This window comes from Argopecten irradians, chromosome 7, assembly GCF_041381155.1.
Source record: "Argopecten irradians isolate NY chromosome 7, Ai_NY, whole genome shotgun sequence".
NCBI classification, from domain to species: Eukaryota; Metazoa; Mollusca; class Bivalvia; order Pectinida; family Pectinidae; genus Argopecten; species Argopecten irradians.
The window spans coordinates 14,974,436-14,998,024 of NC_091140.1; the positions used below are offsets into that span (position 1 = coordinate 14,974,436).

General features: G+C 31.8%; 1 protein-coding gene across 2 annotated transcripts; it reads left to right on the forward strand.

Moving 5' to 3' along the window:
- Positions 1 to 13,108: 13,108 nt before the first annotated feature.
- Positions 13,109 to 22,523, forward strand: LOC138327644 (ubiquitin-conjugating enzyme E2-17 kDa). 2 transcript variants are annotated; one of them, XM_069273916.1, is made up of 5 exons: positions 13,109 to 13,290; positions 13,452 to 13,532; positions 17,044 to 17,159; positions 17,699 to 17,787; positions 19,816 to 22,523. In XM_069273916.1, the coding sequence occupies exons 1-5, from the start codon at positions 13,247 to 13,249 to the stop codon at positions 19,948 to 19,950; spliced, it is 465 nt and encodes a 154-aa protein (XP_069130017.1). In that variant the 5' UTR covers positions 13,109 to 13,246; the 3' UTR covers positions 19,951 to 22,523. The 2 variants fall into 2 exon arrangements, with proteins under 2 accessions (XP_069130017.1, XP_069130016.1); XM_069273915.1 differs by having other exon boundaries at positions 13,111 to 13,290; positions 18,593 to 19,952.
- Positions 22,524 to 23,589: the final 1,066 nt, after the last annotated feature.

Sequence of the window (23,589 nt, forward strand, 5' to 3'; positions counted from 1 at the left end):
ATTTGCTTTTACATCTTCATTTTAAAAATGGAGGTGACAATAAAAAAAAACCTAGAGCATAGATGTACGGGGTTTCCGTAATTCATATCACAATCCAATTAACGGATGTCCTAACCTGATTGACAGTAAGACAATAGCATATACCCAGACTGACAATTGTGTTTTGAATGCCTGCTATCAGGAAATGTTAGAAAATGGGAGTGAATGGTTGGATGGAGTGAGAAATGAATTATTTAGGATAGGGGTAGGGTATTTGTGGCAGTTTTGGGATCTATATACAACTGACTATATAATAAATATTATAAAATGTAAATTATGTGATATTTTTAAGCAGGAATGTAAAGAAAAAAATGATTCATCTTCGAAGTGTTCATTGTACAAGTTTGATGGTCAAAATTTCTGCTTACAACCTTATTTAACAAAACCAATTGGTGTCATGAATTTAAAAGAAATAACAAAAATACGATTGTCATCTCACAAATTAAATATTTAAACTGGAAGGTATAACAATTTAGAAAGAAATGAAAGAACATGCAGGTATTGTAATAGTGAGGACATTGAAGAGGAATTTCATTTTATTTTAAAATTGTGAATGCTATTCAGCTTTAAGAAAGCGTTTTATTAAGAAATATTATTTCATTAGACCGAGTATGTATAAATTTATTCAACTTTGAGAAACAGAGAACAAAAAAGAGTTAGCAAATTTAGCAAAATACATTAAATTGTTTAATAAAATAAGAAATAACATGTTATAAGCTAAAATTAGCATAATCCCTCTACACTAGTCTTATGTATACTTAAGAGGGTTGTTGTGTGTCAGTTTACATGTATGTATGGTGAGAGTGAGTGTGTGTTGCATGGATGCAATTGTGTATTCTGTGTATTGTGTTTGTATATATGCTTTGTTTCAAACCGATGAGCCGAAAGGCTCAATGTAATAAAAGAATTGAATTGAATCATTAAAAAAAAAAAAAAAAACCAATATAGTCCACCAAATAGCAAATTGCCCGCGGCCAGGTAATTACAGGTGAGTTCGATGAATGGCGTTGTGTACAGGTAAACAACATCCTGGTCAAGGTATTACATAACCATCAAACCAAAGACATGGCTAATTATAATAATTATATCTATATCTGATTATTTACTCGTATATCGATTAAAAATTGAAAGCGACCGCACAGTCTGAAAAAGTAGTTTGTTTTGCTTAATATCTCAATATTTAGATCTTTTATAATATCAAAAATAAATTCTTTCTACCACATGTTGAAACGTTTTACGGTATTGTAATAAATGGGCTGTATCCCGGAACGCCTACATTTTAAAAACATATACCAGTAAGTATGTTGTTATAACGATTATAGTCTGTATCATAAAGGTAACTTTACCTGTGTGAGATCTAGCTGGATTTTTTTATCTTGAAATATTATATTTTGCAGTATGGTCAAAAAGTCGTTAGATGGATTTTAGTAATAGTATCTTGAGGTATACGTATATTTATTTATTTTTCAGGGAGGAAAAAACACAAATGAAAACAAAAAAATATTTATCACCGATATGTTTGGTCACACATGTATGTATTTTTTCAGGAAACATATTTCTCTCTATAAGTTTCAACTGAATTTCGTATATTAACGGTATCTAATACAACTTAAATAACATACAATGCAAGACCCTTAAAGATAAACATTATAATGTTAGTTCAGATAACTTCCATTCTGTCACCAATTTCCATATTTATACCAGTTGCTTTGGGAGATATCTAGAAACAACATCAATGAGGGTCAATAGTCTGTAGTTATAGTTCTCAAATTTACCATATTTTAAAAATTATTTTGGTAGATTTCGGGCTATAGTAGTCCCCTTGTCCAACCCCTAATATATTGAACAGTGCAGGTTAAACGGTTATTCAAAGTAGCTGTAACAAATCTCGAACATTAACGGATTCCTTTCTGCATGCGTTCAATCTTCATGTTTCCCGCAAACATATTTCATTCTATGTATTTCAGTTGATACCAAATCTATGAAGACAACCCGAAGTTATATTAGCAGAACATGTATATTTTTCTTGAAATAATTTCAAACTTATGAAAAATAAAAATAAAAATAATATTGAGTTAAACGGGAACATGATATTATATGCATGTACATAATATTACTATAAAGATTTACTGAGAAAATGCAGGCACTTCAGATACATCTTATATGTTAAAGAAGCAATATAACTGGGAAAATGTTTAAAGCAATAATTAATCTATATGAAAATACAAAATCCTGTGTCAAAAATGGAAATGATGTATATGATACGTTTACTTGAAACGTCGGTGTAAAGCAAGGAGAAAATTTGTCACCCTTCTTATTTGCTATTTTTCTTAATGATATTGAAAGTTTTTTTGAAGAGCATGGTGTCAATTATTTGAAGAATATAAAAGATTTAGGTAATACTATTGGAATGTATATAACACTATTTGTAATTCTTTATGCAGATGATACAGTTACAATGGCTGAATCAGCTAACGATCTACAGTCAGCCTTAAGTAAATTTGAAATTTATTGTGAAAATTGGAAACTTGAAGTAAACACAGATCACAGATAAGACAAAAATTGTTATTTTTTCAAAGAGGAAGTCTCGAACTCGTCCTCATTTCACATTATTTAACAAAGAGATTGAAATTGTAGATTCGTTTTCTTATCTAGGAATATTGATGAATTATAATGGGAGTTTTCATAAAACGAAATTGAAACTGTTGGAACAGTCAAGAAAAGCTATGTTTGCTGTTTACAAGAAAATAAGAAACATCCCTCTTCCTATTGATCTCCAGTTAAAAGTATATGATTCCCTTGTTTTACCAATATTGTTGTACTCAGTAGAAGTATGGGGTCACGAAAACATTACAGCTATAGAAAAGCTTCATTTACAGTTTTGTAAACGTATACTCGGCGTTAGGAAAAGTACGTGCAACTACATGGTATATGGTGAATTAGGGAGATTCCCTCACTATATATGTAGAGGTTAAAAACAGAATTATTATGTTTTGGCACAAATTGATTACTTCTGATAATAGGAAATATTACAACTGAAACCAGGCTAAATACATATGTAGATAAGCGGAAACATGTATACGTTATTTATGTTTCTGGTATAAGCCAGGTGTACCTTGTGTAAAAACTTTTAAGTAGAGATCTTATCTCTGTTTTAACAGCTTAATAAATTATCAAACCTGGAGAATATTCAATTTTCATAATGTCATATAAAAAGAGACGAATTCGAAAAATGATGGTCATATAATTATCCATTTGAATATGTTTCTGTATAAATAAAAATTCTCTTGGCTTATGAATTTCAGGAATCAGCATAACGAAAAGAAAAGGTGTTAAATGTATTTCATAATTCAATACACGTAAATATCATAGACATAAATTGGTAGGGCAGTGGATAAAAAAATAAACCACTTGAGAAATTTAATTAAAAATACATTATTCATTTATAGCTGTAACGAGTCTATCTTCCTTTTATAGCTACATGTACATATACATGTATGAGAACATATGTTATTTTAACAATATTCAACAGTACATTTATTGGTCATATAGATTATCATTATTAGTACTATATAATGATCGATATTGACCGAAATTCACAAAGAATTGATTATCCAAAATCTAGCAACTACCAGAAATATCAAAATTCTGACATTTGCATCATATTTGCATTGTTCTTTCTCGACATGCCATTTGTAAATAATTTAGTAGTTTCTGTTATAAAAATACAACTACATATAACTAGAAATATATATACGAGACAAATGTATACATTGGTCATTCTGAAATATACAATTATGTATACGTCTAGTGATTTATACATTTGTTATATGTTATGTTCGAACGGTATATTTTACAGTAAACCAAGGATTTATAAGTGTAAACAAATATGACATAATACAACAATTAAATGATGGTCCAGCGCTAACTTACCTGTAATCTCACTTTTGACAACTGACGTGAGCTAATCAACGAAGCGAGACAGGTCACTAAACACCTTTCTTACGTAATCTGGTTATTAGCCCCCTCATTAGTCTCGGTTGACCACGCGTTTTAGTTACTGCAGTATACAGGTAAAGAGATAAACGCAGCACGACATTGGCTATTCGGAAGTTCTGATTTTGTTCTGTACTTGATATCTGCAACTTGAATTAGACTTAGACATCTTCAGTCTTTTTTTCGTCTGACTCGTGCATGATTTATTTTTTTCAATTAAAAACACTAATAAATGAACTTGAGCGAAATATCAACAAGTCGTCGGATGTATTGTATTATATGAAAGCTGAATGTATTTCGTCAAAAAAAATGGATCGATGTAAGATAAAACGCAATAAGTAGATGCATTTAAATATATGCAAAAAATTCTGTTTAGAATCATAACTTAATTCATAAGGGTAGGTTATATGAAAAAGTCAGAAATTTTGTAAAGCGGGTTCGACCAGTTTACAACGACCCGAGTCGGGTTTTGGATAACATAGTCAAGAATCCTTTACATAACATTCATGTATTTGTGGTTCCAAATACCGTAGATTTGCAACGTACGTGGATTATTATACACATATATTGTGTATAATTGTGCAGAAATCGCGCAGAAATGTTCATTTATCTACGAGTTGACAGGTACATCAAATATATGCATGGTATAAAATCCCTATTTGTGATTGAGGATAATATTAAATAGGTATCGGACGTGTACACAGGTACTTGTGTCTGTAAAAATCGATATTTACAAACAGATAGTTTATATTAGATGGCAGACACTGAAAATCGCCACTCTATCTTATGCGAGTAGAGTAGGTCCCGTTGTCCTCGTGACGTCACAGGTCAGGGGTCCCGAATCGGGGTCAATGGCTTGGGGCTTCAGGTGTGTTCTAGAGAAAAGTAATACCGTATTCGCTATGAAACTCGTACTTTCTCCATTCTAAATTTTATACAATGACACATTTATCAAGCCTTATATACCAAACCATTCCGTGTACACTTTAACATTAAACTGCGTAGCCATTTTTGGTGAAATAAACACCAAGATATTTGCAATTTTTCACAATTTCCACGTTGTTACCATTAAAAGTGAACCTTATATCTCGAGATAGATTCCCTCTACCAAAAACCATAACTTTCGTCTTATCGATGTTAACTTTAAGGTGCCATAGCTTGGAATAATTATGAAATACATTAAGTTGCTTTTGTAAATCTTCAGCAGAGTCTGCAAGTAATATAGTATCGTCAGCATACAACAAGACATACAATTTAAGGTAAACTTGTAATTCATTCTCAAGTTTCCCAGATAAAGCTGACAAGCCTTTACAATCATGCGATTTTAAAAAGTCTTCTAAATCGTTTAAAAATATTAGAAATAAAAATGGGGATAAGTTTTCTCCTTGTCTTACTCCAGAGTTACAATTAAATATGCTAGAAACTGATTTACCTTTAACGACATTAGCTTTAATGTCATTATACATATTTAATATTACAATAAAACACTTTCCATTTATACCACTTGATATTAATTTGTTCCATAGTCCTAATCTCCAGACACTGTCAAAAGCTTTTTCGAAATCTATAAAAGCACAATACATACGTTGTTTAAATTGCTTTGACAGCTCAATTAAAGAATATAACGAAAATATGTGATCTAAGGTAGAGTATTGCTTTCGAAATCCTGCTTGGTTTTCAAGTATAAGTTCAATGCTATTGGCATAGTTATTTAGTCTTTCATTAATGATAGTAGTAAATAGCTTACCCAAACAACTAACAAGAGTGATAGGTCTGTAATTTTTTGCGTCAAACCTATCCCCTTTATTTTTATATACAGGTATAATATTTCCCATAAGCCACGACTTTGGAATGATACCAGTGTCAAATATGTAGTTAAAAACTTTTACGTATACGGGAATCATAATATCAACAGTAGATTTAATATATTCATTACAAACTAAGTCCTCACCAACAGCTTTATTGCTTCTTAATTTGCTGACACAATTAAGTATTTCAGATGCTGATATTTGTTGATTCAAGATATCATGAGCACCTAGGTTCGACAACTCTTTGATTTCTTCAATTGTTAGTACATGGTCAATATCACCTTCAACATTATTATTAAAATATGTACCAAAAAAGTTGAATAATTCATCGATGCTTGCCTTACACGATTTATTTGTGGAATTACCTTGATTTAATATTTTCCAATATTCTTTTGGGTTTCTAGATTTTAGATTATTTAACTTGGTTTTTATATTCTTCTTATGTGAATTCACAGCAGATTTCAGTGTTTTACGATAACTTCGTTCCTTATCATATAAATTTTCTTTGAGCGCAATATCACCATATCTTTTGTATAATCTCTTGGCTTTTCTGTAGTTCTGTCTAGCAGATTTACATTCAGTTGTAAACCAAGGTTTTTGAAGAAACTGGTTTGAATTATATATGGGACTTCCAGAATGTATGTACATATAATAGAGAATATTTAAAATCTATCGTAAAACAAAGATTACAAGTTCAATTTGTACAAAAATGGTTTAATGATATAGAGAATTCATCAAGAGGTCGTTCTTATTCTATTTTTAAAAGTAATTTTGAATTTGAAAAGTATCTTGTGAAACTAAAGCCAATAGATAGACAAATCATCATAAAATTCAGAACCTCGAACATGCACTTACCTATAGAAACTGGAAGATGGACTGGGACCCCTGAAGTAAATAGAACTTGTAATCTATGTTTTACTGATATTGGAAATGAATATCATTATTTGTTTCAATGCAGTAATGAAATGGTGAAACGTTTACGAGAAATGTATATACCAAGTTACTATTATAGAAACCATAGTGTTATCAAAATGAAAGGCCTGTTTACTATATGTAACATTACTGTTCTGACAAATATATGTAAGTTTTTGAAAAAAATTTGAAAAACTATTGATTGAGCATGTACATCACTAATACATATTGTAATGCACTGTTACGCTATTGGCCCAATATACTTGTATGTTTATATTATGTATAGTGACCTCCTGTTACATACTTGTATGTCTGAGAGTGAAATAAAATCTGAAATCTGAAATCCATAGGATAAACATAAGTTTTGTTCAATGATGCGCTCAATGTTTTCTGTATGAAAAATCTAGCAAATAATTGTAAAACCAGTTTCTGTTTTTATATAATCTATGCATATTTAAGATGGTTACCATAACAATTACAGCCACAATGCTTTTTTAAGCTGTACAATCGTTGTATTTATTGTATCAAGGAATTTGCACTCGATATTCCTGAATTTCAACCTTAATAACAAATTAAAAAAGACGTTTTTCGTGGGTCAAAAAGACACAAACCATACATACACTGTATAGTCCTTAATGAACACGAAGTTCATAACTGATGCAACCCATGGCAAAATATACAGATTTTTATAAAATGTCTATTTTCTGATAACATGGAACCCATGGACAGCATGGACAGCAAACTACCTTCGTAAGGAGAACTTATACTTTTTTGTTAACAAAATAAAAATAAAAACGAAATAAAACCGATGGCAGCGACTAAGGGATTTAACGAAATTTCATTTACATATATCGAGCATTCAGTAAAAATAGGATTTACATGTATAAATTTTGATAAGAAGATTATGATGCCGTAAAATATTTTTGCAGGAACAAATCACTATACTGCCCATAGCAATTGTGTTATAAAATGACATTTCACCTCAATAATGATTCTATATGTAATATTAATAAAAATATTATATATTTTTTAACTAACAACTGACAGTAAACAACTTTAATCCTATATGTACGCATAGGTAAACTCCAGGTAAGTACATGTAGTAAGAAACTTGAAACAGACTATAATTACACTGTCTTTGATCTTTTTACCTATTGTTATAGATTGTAGGCGTAGCGGGAACACACTAATAAATGTATCTCAATTTATTCGGTTAGTAACACACAACGCTATGTTTGTAATGATGAATTATGGGTGTACTGTACGTCAATACTTTAATCAAGGATTTCTTAAATTGTTACGTTTAATTTCATTTTACAGTCACAAACTTTGTAATTTACAATGTATCAAAGATACAGACTACAGAAAAATATTATCTCATTAAAGCTTATTCGTTGCTGAATTCCTCGACAAAAAATCCGGAACTCTTCTGTGTGGATTTTCTTTCATAATTACACGAAGATACCTGCTATTAGAGCATAAATTAGAGTATTTGAAACATCGAATCTCACTCTTTTAGTTATTTGTGTTATGTGATGTTGTGTTGTTTTGTTGTGTTGTGTGAAGTGTTGTTGTTTTGTGAAGTGTTGTTGTGTTGTTGGTGTGTTGACGTGCTGTGTGATGCTGTGTGGTTTCGTGTTGTTGTGGTGTCGTGTTGTGTTGTTGTGTAAAAACAAGTTCTTATGGGGTCACTTTTCAACGGGGTCTATTTTCAACGGGTCGGTGTAAAAAGTGCGCTTAAAGTTCAGTTTTCAACGGTTTTTTGGGGTCATTTTTCAACGTTGAAAAATGACCCGAGGTCAGTTTTCAACGGGGGCCCATTTTCAACGTTACACCGGTCGCGCGCGGCACGGAGAGGTTTCTACACGTGCTAATATTATCATTTTTGACTGCACAAATCCTTTAACATGGTGGGAACACAGCCGTTCGATGTTTGTTTACATTTTATTGTAATAAATAGTACGGTAATCCGAGACCTGTTGCTTTACCTTAATTTCAAAAGGTGTAAATAAAAATATGTAACAATAATATATAGATATAAACATATGGTATTCATATATTTTACGATGTTTATACTCTATTTTCGACAGACACGAGAAAAAACACGGTCACCATTATGTATAATATGATTGACAGAATATTGCAAATATCAGCTTGAAATTACAAATTAAATTCCAAGTTCCGCAAATATAGTACCGAAATTTTATTAAGCGATTACTGTTTTCTTAGTCTTACTTGGTAAAACACCTTACGATGTGTGATTATGACCAAATTAAAGTTTGCTTTCGTAGATTACCCAAAGCGCACGGCAGCCATTACGTATGGCACGCCGTTTTGTCATAAAATACACATAATACTTAGGGTCAAATCTTTTGACCTTAAGGGCAAAAAATGTTTTTTTGCCATTATGTACGTTTCACCTTAAGGGCAAAAGATTTGACCTTAAGGTCAAAAAACTTTTTTGCCCTAAAGGTCAAATCTTTTGCCCTTAAGGTAAAATGTACATAATGGCAAATAATTAATCTATACAAGTCACTATGTTATTCATACCCCTAATCACAAAATGGACTCGTCCACATACTGAACAACATGAAACACTTAGGAAAATGAAAATTTTAAGTCCTTTAAAAGTTAAAAAACAAAACAATGAAAACACCACAACAACTGATGAAAATTGAAAATCCCCAAAAATACTTTGTAACAAAATTGTATTCAAAATTGTTCATTTATTGACAGTAAAAGTCTACCTGGTAATAATTAATTCTATATTGCTACAAAAAGGTAAATAAATCTTTTGCCCTTAAGGTCAAAAACCTTTTTTGCCCTTAAGGTAAATAAATCTTTTGCCCTTAAGGTCAAAAAACTTTTTTAACCTTAAGGTAAATAAATCTTTTTGCCCTAAAGGTCAAAAAACTTTTTTAACCTTAGGGTAAATAAATCTTTTGCCCTTAAGGTCAAAAAACTTTAAACCATAGGGTAAAATAAATTTTTTGCCCTTAAGGTCAAAAAAAGTTTAACCATAAGGTAAGTAAATCTCTTGCCCTTAAGGTAAATAAATCTTTTGCCCTTAAGGTCAAAAAACTTGTTTGTCGTTAAGGTCAAAAAACGTTTTTGCCCTTAAGGTAAAAAAACCTTTAAACCATAAGGTAAGTAAATCTTTTGCCCTTAAGGTAAATAAATATTTTGCCCTTAAGGTCAAAAAATCTTTTTACCTTAAGGTTAAATAACTGTTTGGACTATTCATACTTTAGGCTATGATAAAAAATTACCATTGCCCTTCAAAATATGAAAAATACTACAAGAATCTTGATTTTTTGAAACATTTAAACCTCATTGTCAATCGCTGCTTCTGTAAATTGAAGAAACACCTGATCTAAAAATGACTCCTCCTTCCCCTTAATGAAAAGAATACTAAATCTGACCAACAAACAATTGGATGGTTCCATTCCCAGCAAGTGGTATGTCAACATTTATGACATCACACATAACGACAAAAAATATTGTTTGTCCTTAAGGTCAAAAGATTTGACGTTAAGGTCAAAAGATTTGCCATTATCTAAAGATTTGTTTATAACAACTTAAGGTTAAAAAATATGGACATAATGTCAAATAAACGCTTTTGCCATTGTGTTACCTATCCGATTTCAAGGGCAAAGTTTTTGCCATTATGTACAGTTTCAACGTTTTAGCACATCAGGTCAAAAGATTTAACCTTAAGGTAAAAAGATTTGACCTTAACGGCAAATCTTTTGACCTTAAGGGCAAAAGTTTTAGCCATTATGTACAGTTTCAACGTTTTAGCACTTAAAAAGATTCGACCTAAGTAATATATGTATTTTATGACAAAACGGCGTGCCATAATTACGTACAGTGCTGCCGAGATCTCGAATTTCGTCCTTTTTCAGAGTCACAAAATTACGTATTCTGGATATATTTGCGTCAGAAATTTTGTTATTTAGTTTATGACATGCAAATGAGTCAGTTTATAGTTACTTTTTATCATATTTTTAAACAAAACTTTTTAGGAATATAAAAATATTTTAGGATTTTCGAAGCCGTGCTCAATGTGTCCTGGTCGGCATTTACATTATTACGATCTGTATTCATAAAATGTAGTCTATGTAACTTGTATTCGAATTCTTTAAGAGTAATATCACTTCACTTAGCAGCCCATGGAATAAAAGCGACTGAAATTAAAAACTCTACAGCATTAAAACTGAACGATTTTACCATTTTATTTTTTCGAGATATCGCGATCGGCAGCCATACGTTTACGTAAACATGTACATTGCGTAGATCTGCATGTAAATGCAACACAGTGGTTTATAGCATTCCTTTAAAACAAGATATACATGGTAAAGAACGAAATATGTATCTTTAACAAGAACTTATTGAGATATGTGTTGGTAATTACGTATTTATATTATTAAATTCCTAACTATGGGCTGTAGCCTGAGGTGATCCACAGGGACCTGGCACGAAAATTTTTAACCAATAGTATACATACTATAATATATATATGTATACTGTTAGTTTAAAAAAGTCGTGCCTGTGAGGTGATCTACCAGCGAAGCCATGCACGAGCGGCCGTGGTCTGGCAAGGTGGTTCACATTTCGTTATATTTAATAGTGTTGTGAACAGCTTTTCCATGTATAACAGAAACATTACACAATTAAATCAATTATCTATTCATAACTTTTTCATAACATGGATTTCTACATGTGAAGGAAAAACGGCTACTTTGACGGCCCGACACCGCTTCGCAAGCTGGCTTCAACAATCTACACAAATATATTTAGCAATACACAATTGTAAATATGAAAATATAAATGTCTGTAACCTCTGAAAGAATAGGAAATTTTAAAATCGGAATTGGCAAGTATGAATGTGTATACTTTTGTCAAAGTATCGATTGTGTAGCAGGGATGTACGTATCTGTGATTGTTTTTATTAGTCGCCATACTGTGTTTGTACCTTAGAGGACCCGGATGTAAACTTTCTGTGACGTCACGCCATCTTTTCTGAAATCTCTGCAACCTGAACGACATCGGGCATTACAGATTTATCTCCCCTATCGCGAGAACAGCCCTAGTTACTCATGCCAATGTTACTATTTAGATCTCTGCTCAAATGAACATGGAAATGATGTAGATACACGCCAGAACGGGTTGAGATGGCCAAAAACGAAGCCTCACATCATGTTTAAAAAATATGACAAAAAACAATTTGCCAATGTCGCATATATGTCACTTGTTTGAAACCTTACGCGAGGAATCGATCTAACCCTTTCATTCAATTCTTGCAAAATTTCTATAAAATATGAATTATACAGAAAATTAGAATGGCTTAAATAATTATATATATATTTGATATTTCAATGTAAATTTACAGATCCCATAGGTATATAATATACATGCAGTGTGTGTATGTATACTTAGTTTTACTGATACAGCTTTTCTATATATATGCACATGTTTGTTAGGGGAGGCATATATCTGATTATTGTGAATTGATTATTGTACGTGGAAGATGATTATGTAATACATTTCTTTATAAATAGATATTGATAAACATTAAACAGCAAGGTTTAAGCCCCATTATTATAAGAAACAATGAAGTTTAGTTTACATAGCATTCATCAAAAACATAATGGGATTTAAGGACTTGAACTTGAATAAACACTCACATCACACCAGATTATTATGCAGACACATACAATATTATGGGTCGATCTAGATTAAGACGACAAAAAATTAAAGCATGCCTCTTAATTATATCCTAGCCCTATAAATGTACATGTTTACAGGTCTACATAACTTTACAAAGAACACTAAATGGCTTAATTGAAAATACATATTGTCAAGATTCAAAATGATAGCGACCTAAACTTGATCATCGTTGATTTGATTTTAAACGTGCAAAAAATAAAACCTTCCTTGAACTTAAAAATCATTACTGGTCAAAAAATTAAGAAGTAGTGCTAAATTATCTGAACCGTCCCAAACATATAACTTAGAGGTTTTTTTTTTGGCAAAAACCAAGGATTTATAAGTCTAGATAGTAAAACCTATTAAAATTTTTATAAAGTTAATTGATTTAAACCCTTGATTGATGTTTATCTACAGAACAAATACATAATTTCAGTTTATAATAACTTACCAGGTCATATATTTCTATGTATTTTGATATTTAGTCAGAGTTGTAGAAGTTTCTGGATGAATCAGTTTTATTTATAGATCATGAAAAAGCCCACATACAGTGATGCGAGTTCACGTAGTCTAGGAACACACGATGCTTCTTATACATTGTCACAACGAAGGCTCCCGAGGAGTCCCAAAATAAAGTCTTCCGAACTGCGTAGAAACCCGGATGAAAACGTCACAAATGGAGAGGTCATAGTCACATAATAAACATTCACCACTTTGTCGATGAGAAGTGCTTTCATTAAGGAGAATCTGTGATTATATTTTTTACTTATTTCTAAACAAATATGTCTACACCAGCAAGAAGACGTCTGATGCGAGATTTCAAAAGGTATGGGCATACATTTCTTTGTATTTTATGTTTTACCGAAGCAGATTTTTCATCCAAAATGGCCACTTTGGGTAAATGTTTTGATATTGCCCAAATGTGATACGCAAAAGTAACTACGTTATGATATCCTTTCCAATATTAACCTCTCCTCTGTTTTATAGGTTACAAGAAGATCCTCCAGCTGGCGTTAGTGGTGCACCAACAGATAATAATATTATGCTATGGAATGCAGTTATATTTGGGTAAGTTGGGTTCTCGGACAAGCTGTTACGTTCCAAGTCATTGTTTGATTTGGCATGCGTTCAATACACAGCTTAGTCTTGTGAAAAAGGTTATGATAACACTAACACCTACATTTTAACAATCAAAATAATATTTAACTTCACCATGAAAACATTTATGAAATTCACAAAAATGGTACTATTTTTTTGCTTTTTAGTAACTCCGATTAGTAACTGATAAATTATATGTTATTTTTGTTTATTGACATTTAATCAATGTAATCACTTGGTAATGAATTATTTCCATAAATAGGTATATGAGATATGGGTTTAGTAGTGAAGCCCAATAATTGACACTGGCTTTGATATTTAAGTGTTGTGTGTCACAATGGTCCAGTCTAGTAGTATATATGGTATGAATTTCAAAACTGGAATTCAGGAAGACAATTACCTGGTGGGGGAAACCCAAACTGCACTTGCAATACATACATGTACTCATCAGTACTTGTAGTCTGTTGTTAATATGGGACTGTGATACTAAAATAACCCAAACTTCTTTCAATTTTAAAATAAATCTGTTGAAATTGTTTGTCACATACACTTACAGCTGTTTATCTTAGTACAATACTTCACTATTGATGATCAAACAGTGGAGTCTTAAATTCTTTTCAAAATGGGATATAGACCAAAATTTTTCATATGTTATGATTGATAAACAAAATCCTACACTATCAGTACTAGTTTATCCTGGTGGTAATTTAGCCAAACCACTGTTTTCATTTCTCTACAATATACATGTATCAATATGGTGGTTTTGATATCCCAAAACGATTTGTTGATAAAGTACATTTTTACCTGTCGACTGGTCCATTCATAGCTCGCATCTCGAAGACAGGGGGCTTTATGGAATCACTTGCATTGCAATTGATCGGTCAACAAGATGGCCGGTCAGCCACCATCTTGGATTTTGATAGCTGAAGTTTGTTACCGCTATTTCTCAGAAAGTATGGAAGGCATATGTCTCAAATCTTATCTGTATGTTCCCCTAGGGCTTTTGATGTGCATATTACATTTTAAAGGTAGGTTTCGCCCAATGAAATATAAAGACTACGAAATTGAAATTTATCCTATACATAGATATAATCTTCAGATCATTTTCAATGCATACAGCGAACAATATGGGTGGTCAGTTGCCTAGCTTGACCAGGAAAATACTCCTCTAAAAATAGAGCGAAGTCAAGCTTTACATAGAACATGACATATTTTTTCCAAAACGAGGCCGCAGCAACAAACGGAAGTGACAGCCTTGCCACGGCATGTTTAGTAAAAAAAAAAAATAACAACAACAAATCGAAGTGCGAGGGACTGTTTATACATATCATATAATCTAAAACACTTCATGTTACTTACATACGCTCGCTAACTTTGTACACCAAATATACATGTAGTTAGTCTGCGGTTGTTTGTGCGCTGGCATATGTGTTGAAATTTAACTCACCACGTGCAATGCCGTTACACGAGTCCCAACAGATCCCGGCAAGTTCCGCTTGAGATGTGGCTTCTGTTTCTTCTATTGCTACATGCCATCTCTGAATTTAATTCCCTATAGATATCCTAGGGTGCTACCGAATCCATTATTATTTCCTCCACTTTGTTGCCGATTCAGATATATTTTTTTCCATCGCACACACTTTCGTTCAGACATTTTGTTTACTTTTAGTGCGTGACAATGCGCATGCGCCAACACAATCCATCGCAGCTTCATTTGCATATTATTTTGTCTGACGGACACCGTAATAAATCAAGGATTTCCTTCAATTTTGTATTCAAGACACATTTGTTCAATCTCAAACACATAAAGAAATTAAATTGAGATATTTTAATATGTTTTTTCATCTTTTCTTCCGCTTATTGCATTTCACAAAAAAATATTTATTTGGTTGGGCAAAACCTACCTTTAAGACTGATGGGTTAACAAGATGGCTGACTGGCTGCCATCTTAGATTTTGGTAATTGAAGTTTGTTACCACTATCAGAGATTTAAATATAATTGGGATAAGTAACTAGGGCTGTTCATAGTGTTAGCCCATAAAGCTGTGTACGGCATATTTGACTACAAACCAATAAACATCGAAAAGTATCTCATAATTGCATTACAGATGCTCATCGCATGCATGTATATATATATATATCTGTGGTTTTTTTTTATGAAAAAACTGTAAAATTAAAACCTATGCATTGAAAGTTCTGTAAGTAATGATCAAAGCATTCGTAAATTGAAATCAGCCAATTATTGAAATCAGAGTATGTGGTTTTAATTGTGCTATCTTTCACGACCCTAACGGAATGTTAACAGTATCGTCGTCATTATAAATTTAGGGTAGCTTCGATGATTTGTGTACAGGTTTAGCACAGAAAATTCAAAAGGTTTCATATGTTTAATTTCAATCAATTTAATATTCTATCACGTAAAATTTACCAAGCAACAAATATTTGAAAAATAAATGGAAATCGGTCAATTATTGAAATCAGAGTACGTGGGTTTTATTATACTAATTTAATATTTCACGGAGCGATCGGTTTTACCAATCTAGTAAGTAACCATGCCGTGATAAGGAAATTCACAGTTAACATTACGTTTATTTAGTGTAACACCTCTACAGTTATGAAAATGTGATGGATTAATCAAATAAATAATATTTCCAATAAAGAGCAAACTTAAAGCTATTTGGGGTTTTTTCTGTTCATCTCCTGAATTATACCTAGATCGCTTCATCGGACGAAGCCTAGTTTCAATATGGCGCCGTTAGACTGTACTTGGCTGTAATTTAGACACGCGATGCACTCTGGGATAGCTTCCGCTGCAGGGGACGTTAAGTAGGACTATGAGGTACCTTCTTAAACCTACTATTTAAATCTCTGCCGCTATTTCTCAGAAAGCACTGAAGGGATTTTTCTCCAATTACATCTGTAGGTTCCTCTATGGGCCTAGTTGTGCATATCGCATTTAAGGACTGATTGGTCAACAAGATAGCCTATTGTATTTGGCTGCTGTCTTGGATTTTGAAAATATCCTCTGTCATATGTCAGACATAGATCATTCTTTGGTGGGCGCCAAGGTCCCTCTGGGATCTCTTGTACTATTTGCAATACCGAAATTGCAGCGGTAGACATATATTTAGATATATCTCCTGTAAACTGGTTTATATATATATATATATATAGGATAAATTTAAAGAAAAATCCTTACGGACAAAATCTATAAGAAATAAAAACAATAACTAGTCAGTCGTTATTGTTTTTATTTCTTATATATATAGGTATATTTTTAGGCATGCCAATCCGACCCTAGACAAATAGTTTAATCTTTGTCTTGAATTATTTTGATATTATTCATTACTCTATATATCTACTATTAATAGGAATTAACCACTACTAATAGTATTCATCTTGTTGTAAGACTTAAAAAAATCCAAAAAATTGCTTTGTATAATTAAAACTGTTTTGTACACTGAATATTTTTTTGCTTCAGGCCTCATGATACACCTTTTGAAGATGGAACCTTTAAATTAACGGTAGAATTCACAGAAGAATATCCCAATAAACCACCAACTGTACGCTTTGTGTCAAAAATGTTTCATCCAAATGGTAAGTCAATAGAAACAGTGATTATAAATATTGTTTGCCTTTGAAATTGCGAACCCTTCACTGTTTCTGTTTCTTAATCAATGAATAGTGTTTAATTGAATTTGTGCAATGTAGGTGTAATTTAAGACAATCTAATTTTGTTTCACCAAAAAGACATCAAATCATACTAGTCATCATGAAGAAAAAATGATAACACATTTAACAAAATATTTCTATAGTCATGATAGTATTTAAATATGAGAACCACCCAAAAAGGCCAAGGAAAATGTTCTTTATAGCGAATTGGCCCTAAATAATACACAGGTCAAAAGCTCTACTCATTGGGTCTTTATAATACAGAGTTGGCTTTTAAGTCTGGTTTTACTCATTTTCATAGGATTTGCCTAGCCTTGACTCCTCAGACTCGAGATGTTACTTTAAATTTGTTTGTGGTATGTAATCTTTGTTATGGATAATTTACATATAATATGACAAAGTACCAGGTATTTTAATTGATATCTTTTCCTGAATTATTAGTTTATTAAATGAATTTGTTTCAGTCTATGCAGATGGCAGTATATGTTTAGATATTCTACAAAATAGATGGAGTCCAACATATGATGCCTCTGCCATATTAACCTCAATACAGGTGAGTGCTTCGTTTTGATTTTGTTCCAAAATGGCAGTCATTTAAAGACTAAATTGCAACATTCCTATCAATGTAAACTACCCATTAAATTTATTTATGATAATCCGGATGGATGCAGGTATTACATACATCCTACTTGAAGTTGAAATTCATCAGGAAAGGGTTTGAATTATTCAAATTCCGTCATAACGGCTTTTAATTAATTCAACTTGAAAGTATTTGAAAATTCATCAAGTTAACTTATTAATTTAATGAACATTAAACCGGAAATATTTTAATATTCATCATGTCAGCTTCTTAATTACTGCTGGTAAATATACACCATATTAGCCACTGAAATTCTAACTTCATACAAATAAACACTAACATTTGAAATGTGGAAAATAGGATAGTGACATTAGGATATTTTATCTCAATTATAAATTACATGGACTAATTATGTGATACCCATTTAAACTATATTTATATGAAAATATTTTTTATACCAAAATACATAAAATACAAAATTTAAGCAAAAAAAAAAAAAAAAAAAAATAGAATATAGATTTTGAAATAAAAAAAAAAAAAAGAATAAAAATAGATTAAAGCTGCATATCTATTAGAATGTTTTTTAGAAATAGACATGTTATGACTAGCCAATGCAAACTGTTTGGGCTATTTTTAAAGCCATTTAATGTTATTTTGTTGTTCACAGTTTTGTTGCTTCAAAGATCTCAAACTATTATACAAGTTTATGTAAATTTACATAAAAAGTAGGATAAAAGCCATTCTTATAACAATGAATGTAATTTCTTTTGCTTTTTAGTCTTTACTACATGACCCAAATCCTAATAGCCCAGCAAACAATGAGGCTGCACAGTTGTATCGAGAAAATCGTCGGGAATATGAGAAAAAAGTTCAATCTATAGTTCAAGAAAGTTGGACATCCGATAGTGAGGATGAGGAGGAACCTGATAAGAAATCGTAGCATTTCAAGAAAAAATATAAAACCAAAAAACTTTATTGTGCAACTGAAAGCATGTTCTTATTTCAAGAAGAATCATGCCGGTTTTGGAGGCCTTTTCCCCCTCCTTTTTTGAAGTTGAAAGTGATTTTTCAGCAACTTTAATATCTGTTGGTTTGATGAAAGGATAGCCATTTGCCAATAGTTTTTTTCTTCATTTCAATATTTGCACATGTTAATGTTTTTAAGAAAGAATTAGCATGTCTTATAGATTATAATCGATTTATTTTCTGGCACTGCATTAAATATTGTTGACGAGATCCTTCGTATATATATATATATAAACATCGCAGTAATTGTAATACATTTAACATTGATATGTAGTTTTCTTTTTACAATTATTTTATTTATTGTTTTATCTGCTTACTTTTTTTCATTGTGTTGTTTTTGTGTTGTTTTTTCCCATTTGTTTGAAAAGAAGTTATCATTTATTAATCATGAAACATTATTACCTTTGTCATGAGTTTGATGGAAGAGAAATGCCATTCCATGATGAATTTATGTACACAATTAAATTAGAATCATGGAATTGCCAAAACAAAGACCTGTGATAGAGCTATGCCATGCAGTAATGTACACAATTCCATGAAATCTACAGATTCCTCTCAGTCTTAGTCTTAATGTCATCAACTAAAAAATAAAGTTCCTTTATAAATTATTTCAAAATAACTGTCAATTATCAGAGTTATATTTCAACTTTTCAATTACAGTTGATTGGCTGTGAAAAATGGTCTGAACATGTTCTAGAGGCAGTTATTTTATATGTAATCATTTATAAACAAATTGTGATCATTTAACAGATAGCTGACCATGGTACATTATACTGAACTCTTCTATGTCAAAAGGAATAATCATGATCAGAATGCCTAAAAATCAGTTTTCTCCTCTGTTAGTGAAGATTCAAGCAATTTCGGTTCAGCGTTATAAAAAAATTTTGTTAATCGTTGTCAATTACATTTTATTTGGGTCAAAGAAAAATGTGTTTGATCAGAGGGAAAAATGAGCTCTATTTCTGTTCCTTTCAGTCTTTATTAGATGAACCCAATCCTAACAGTCCAGCAAATAATGTCGCGGCCCAGCTCTATCGGGATAACCGCCGTGAATATGAAAAGCGTGTTAAGGCGGTGGTCGAAGAAAGTTGGATTTATCTGGGGGATTAAACATCATCATTTTCATCATCATCACCTGCCATCTTTTCCATCGTTTTCATTATTATCATTTCACTTGTACTTTTGCCATTTTGTTTGGTGAAATGAATTGTTAAAGAATTGTTCAAGTTTCAGGAAACTTGAATATTTTGTTGCTACTTTATAGTTGAAGGATATGGAAAATATCCTATGGCAATTTCTATATCATTTTGCACAAGACTAACTTGACAGCTTTGAAAAATTATAGAATATAATGATATGAAAAATACATGTATGTAGTTCCAAAATTGTTTTGCTTGATAAAAAGTGTGCTTTAATTGTGATTAATGTATGTATGTTGTTTTGTTAAAGTTGAGGAGGATTTTTGTTACAAAAAGTCTGATATGTCATATCCTTAGCATTGTATACAAAATGTATCAAGGATGATTCGAGAATGAAAAATGTAAAGATAAGTTTTAAGAATAGTTGGTTTTACATTATACTAAAAGAAATTTATGACATGCCTTTAGCTCTAAATTAAGGGCATTACAAACTATAACATATCATACATTTCTGTGAAGTATGTGTGCACAAGAAACCTTCAGAACAGAGCTAAATTTCAAATCTAAACATTACAGAATATGGATATACGTACATTAAAAGACTCAAGTTTTTTTGTGTTTTTTTACAATATTCATGTGATACCGGTTCTCAAAATAGATTGATATCAGGATTGGTAATGGATACCATGATACAGCTCTCTCACTAGGTTGCCAAAGATCTCTTCTTCATCATAAGGATTTCTCATTGTGTTTGACATATAGGTTAACAAGCAAAGGTGCTTAATTATGCTGATTTCTAATTGTAAAATCATGATCATGATGATTGTTTCTGAGTCAATGACTGTTTGTTTAACAGTTTGATTGAATTTAAATGAAACCTCTTTGTAAGAGATGTTTATAATGATTATAATTTAAGATCAATATTAATTGGCACTTTTTTCTGGAAATCATTTAAGCATGGATCAAAATCTGTCAAAAATAACTTGTGAATTAAAGTTGCAATTGGATTGAAAGAAAATTGAGTGTTGAATTACAATAAAATTACCGTTGTCATGAAACTGAATCTCAGACTCGGGTGATAGAAACTATCTACAGCATCTTTTGATAAGAAAATGTTGAATTTTCAGCAAACATGATATAAGAGAAAATAATTATTTTACTTCCTATACCTTACACTATTATCATCAACAATAAATCACACCAAGTACTGTTTTTATATTAAAAAGTTAGGTTTGTTGTATGTTGATGGTGTTTTAATTCACATTAATTGTAAAATGGAAATACTGCAGAATGTATCACAACTACAGATGTATACTTAAGTAATACTGTTTGTGAAAATATTACCAGGGTATGCTATTTCATTTATCCTAAAGCCACTTTATATAAAATTATGATGAAGATAAGAGACTTTGTTTACATTGGTGTGGTATAACGGTATGTCAGTTGGCTATATATACAAGTGGTGGAATAAAATGTTCTTCCCATTTTAATATCTCCTTGAATGATCTTTTTACTACTGTAACATAAACCACTGCATGGATGTACATGTACCATACTTGATATTATGAAAAATGTTGTTTGAACTTGTGCAGCAGTATGTAGGTACATTTTCTGTGTAAAATCTCCACATCTTTCTTGAATGGTGATACAGATATAGGAAAATTAGCTTCACAATTTGGCTACATTAAATTGATCACTATTTTTCTTGCAAATGTATAGATTTATGCACTGAAAATTTCTTTTCTTAATTTTACTAATAATAAATATTGTCTTTATTAAACTACCTATCTTATTGTATCGGTACCATAAACCAATATATAGCGTTATTAAGAAGTATCTTATTGATTTTGCATGTGTTTGCCCATGTCAGAGAGAGTGTATGTTTCTAACTTCCTATATATTCCTCAAAAATGTGTGGACAGATAGAATTCAATATATAGTTCTTTATTTTCCTGTCATAAACTTGTAAACAGTAAGTATGTGAGATATACTATTTTGTATTTGAATTCAACTGTATGGTCACTGCCGACTAGTTTGTAGCCTGTTTAGTTTGACTCCTAAACCATACACTGAATTGTGTATGAAATATCAAAATTTCAAAAACGGATCAGTATTATAAAAAAATGGATATGGTACATATACCTGAGTCTTGATTTTAATCGCTCAAGTGGAATATATACTATTTGCTGTGTATTCTGGTGACTGCAGTTGTTGTCTTTACCAAGGAATATGATCACAGGACATTCTCCTTTACAACCAGAGTAACTGGTTTGTAGTCTTTGGTTAGCAAAGAGTGACCATTATACGCTACAACTGCTTTATTGTGTATATTATAAGCTGGTCCTATAGGTGTGAGAGATTGAACCGAGGAGACCTAATGCTGTCTGGATATTACAAAGTACATGTATTTGCATAGAAATAGCATGTTTTATTAGCATGCTATCATAACAATCCACTCAAAACTAATTATATTGTATCGACACATTGTCTAGTGTGATCATCGTCAAAGTGCAAGATGAAATAAATTTATTTAAATACTTAAAACTCCAGAGTTCATAGTCTCTTTCTTACAAACCACATTTTCCAATTAGCCAGTCAAACATTCTTTGGTAAACTGCTGAAACAAATCTTCTTGAATGTTCACTGTGACAGTTATAAATATCAATTTTGATGTTATTATATAAATGAATAGTTACAACAAAAATTGGATCATACAGATTGACGAGATGTAGTTCAAAAGGAACATTTCTGACAAAGGAGCAAATTGGGCAATGGCACATCCATGTACATACAGCGACACAGCTTATTATTCAGCAAAAATTGTAACGATAAATAAATTGGATCCCTTTGATCTCCCACACAGCTCGACGGCCATCAGTTTGCAAAACTTTTCTGATTGGCCAACCAATCAGAGAACAGTATCGGTGTGAGTGCAACACTTTGATTGACTAACAATTTTCCTGGTAGGCGGGACCGACGTTTGACGGTAAAATTCATATCTTTTTTGCTTTACAATTGTTTGGATAATATTCAAATGTTCGCATATGCGTAGCATAAAACGGGGAAATAATGTTTTATTACCATATACATCAACCAATTATTGAAAATTTGCCTTAGATGTTAAAAAGCTAATACGCCAGGCGAAAATAATTTATAACAGAAAATAACTTTTTAACAGTTTATTAGCTCACCTGGCCCAAAGGGCCGGTGAGCTTTTGCCATGGTGCGGCGTCCGTCCGTCCTTCGTCGGCCCGTCAACATTTCCTTTAAATCGTTACTTGTCATAAAGTACTGCATGGATTTTAACAAAATTTGGTCAGAAACTTCCTTAGGGGAAGGGGATCAGATTTTGCATAAATGGTGACCCTGACCCCCCTTGGGCCAGAGGTGCTGGGCCATATAGGGGAAATAGAGGAAATTCCTTTAAATGGCTACTTGTCATAAAGTACTGAATGGATTTTAACCAAATTTGGTCAGAAACATCCTTTGGAGAAGGGGATCAGATTTTGCATAAATGGTGACCTTGACCCCCTGGGGCCAGAGGTGCTGGGCCCAATAGGGGAAATAGAGGAAATTCCTTTAAATGGCTACTTGTCATAAAGTACTGAAT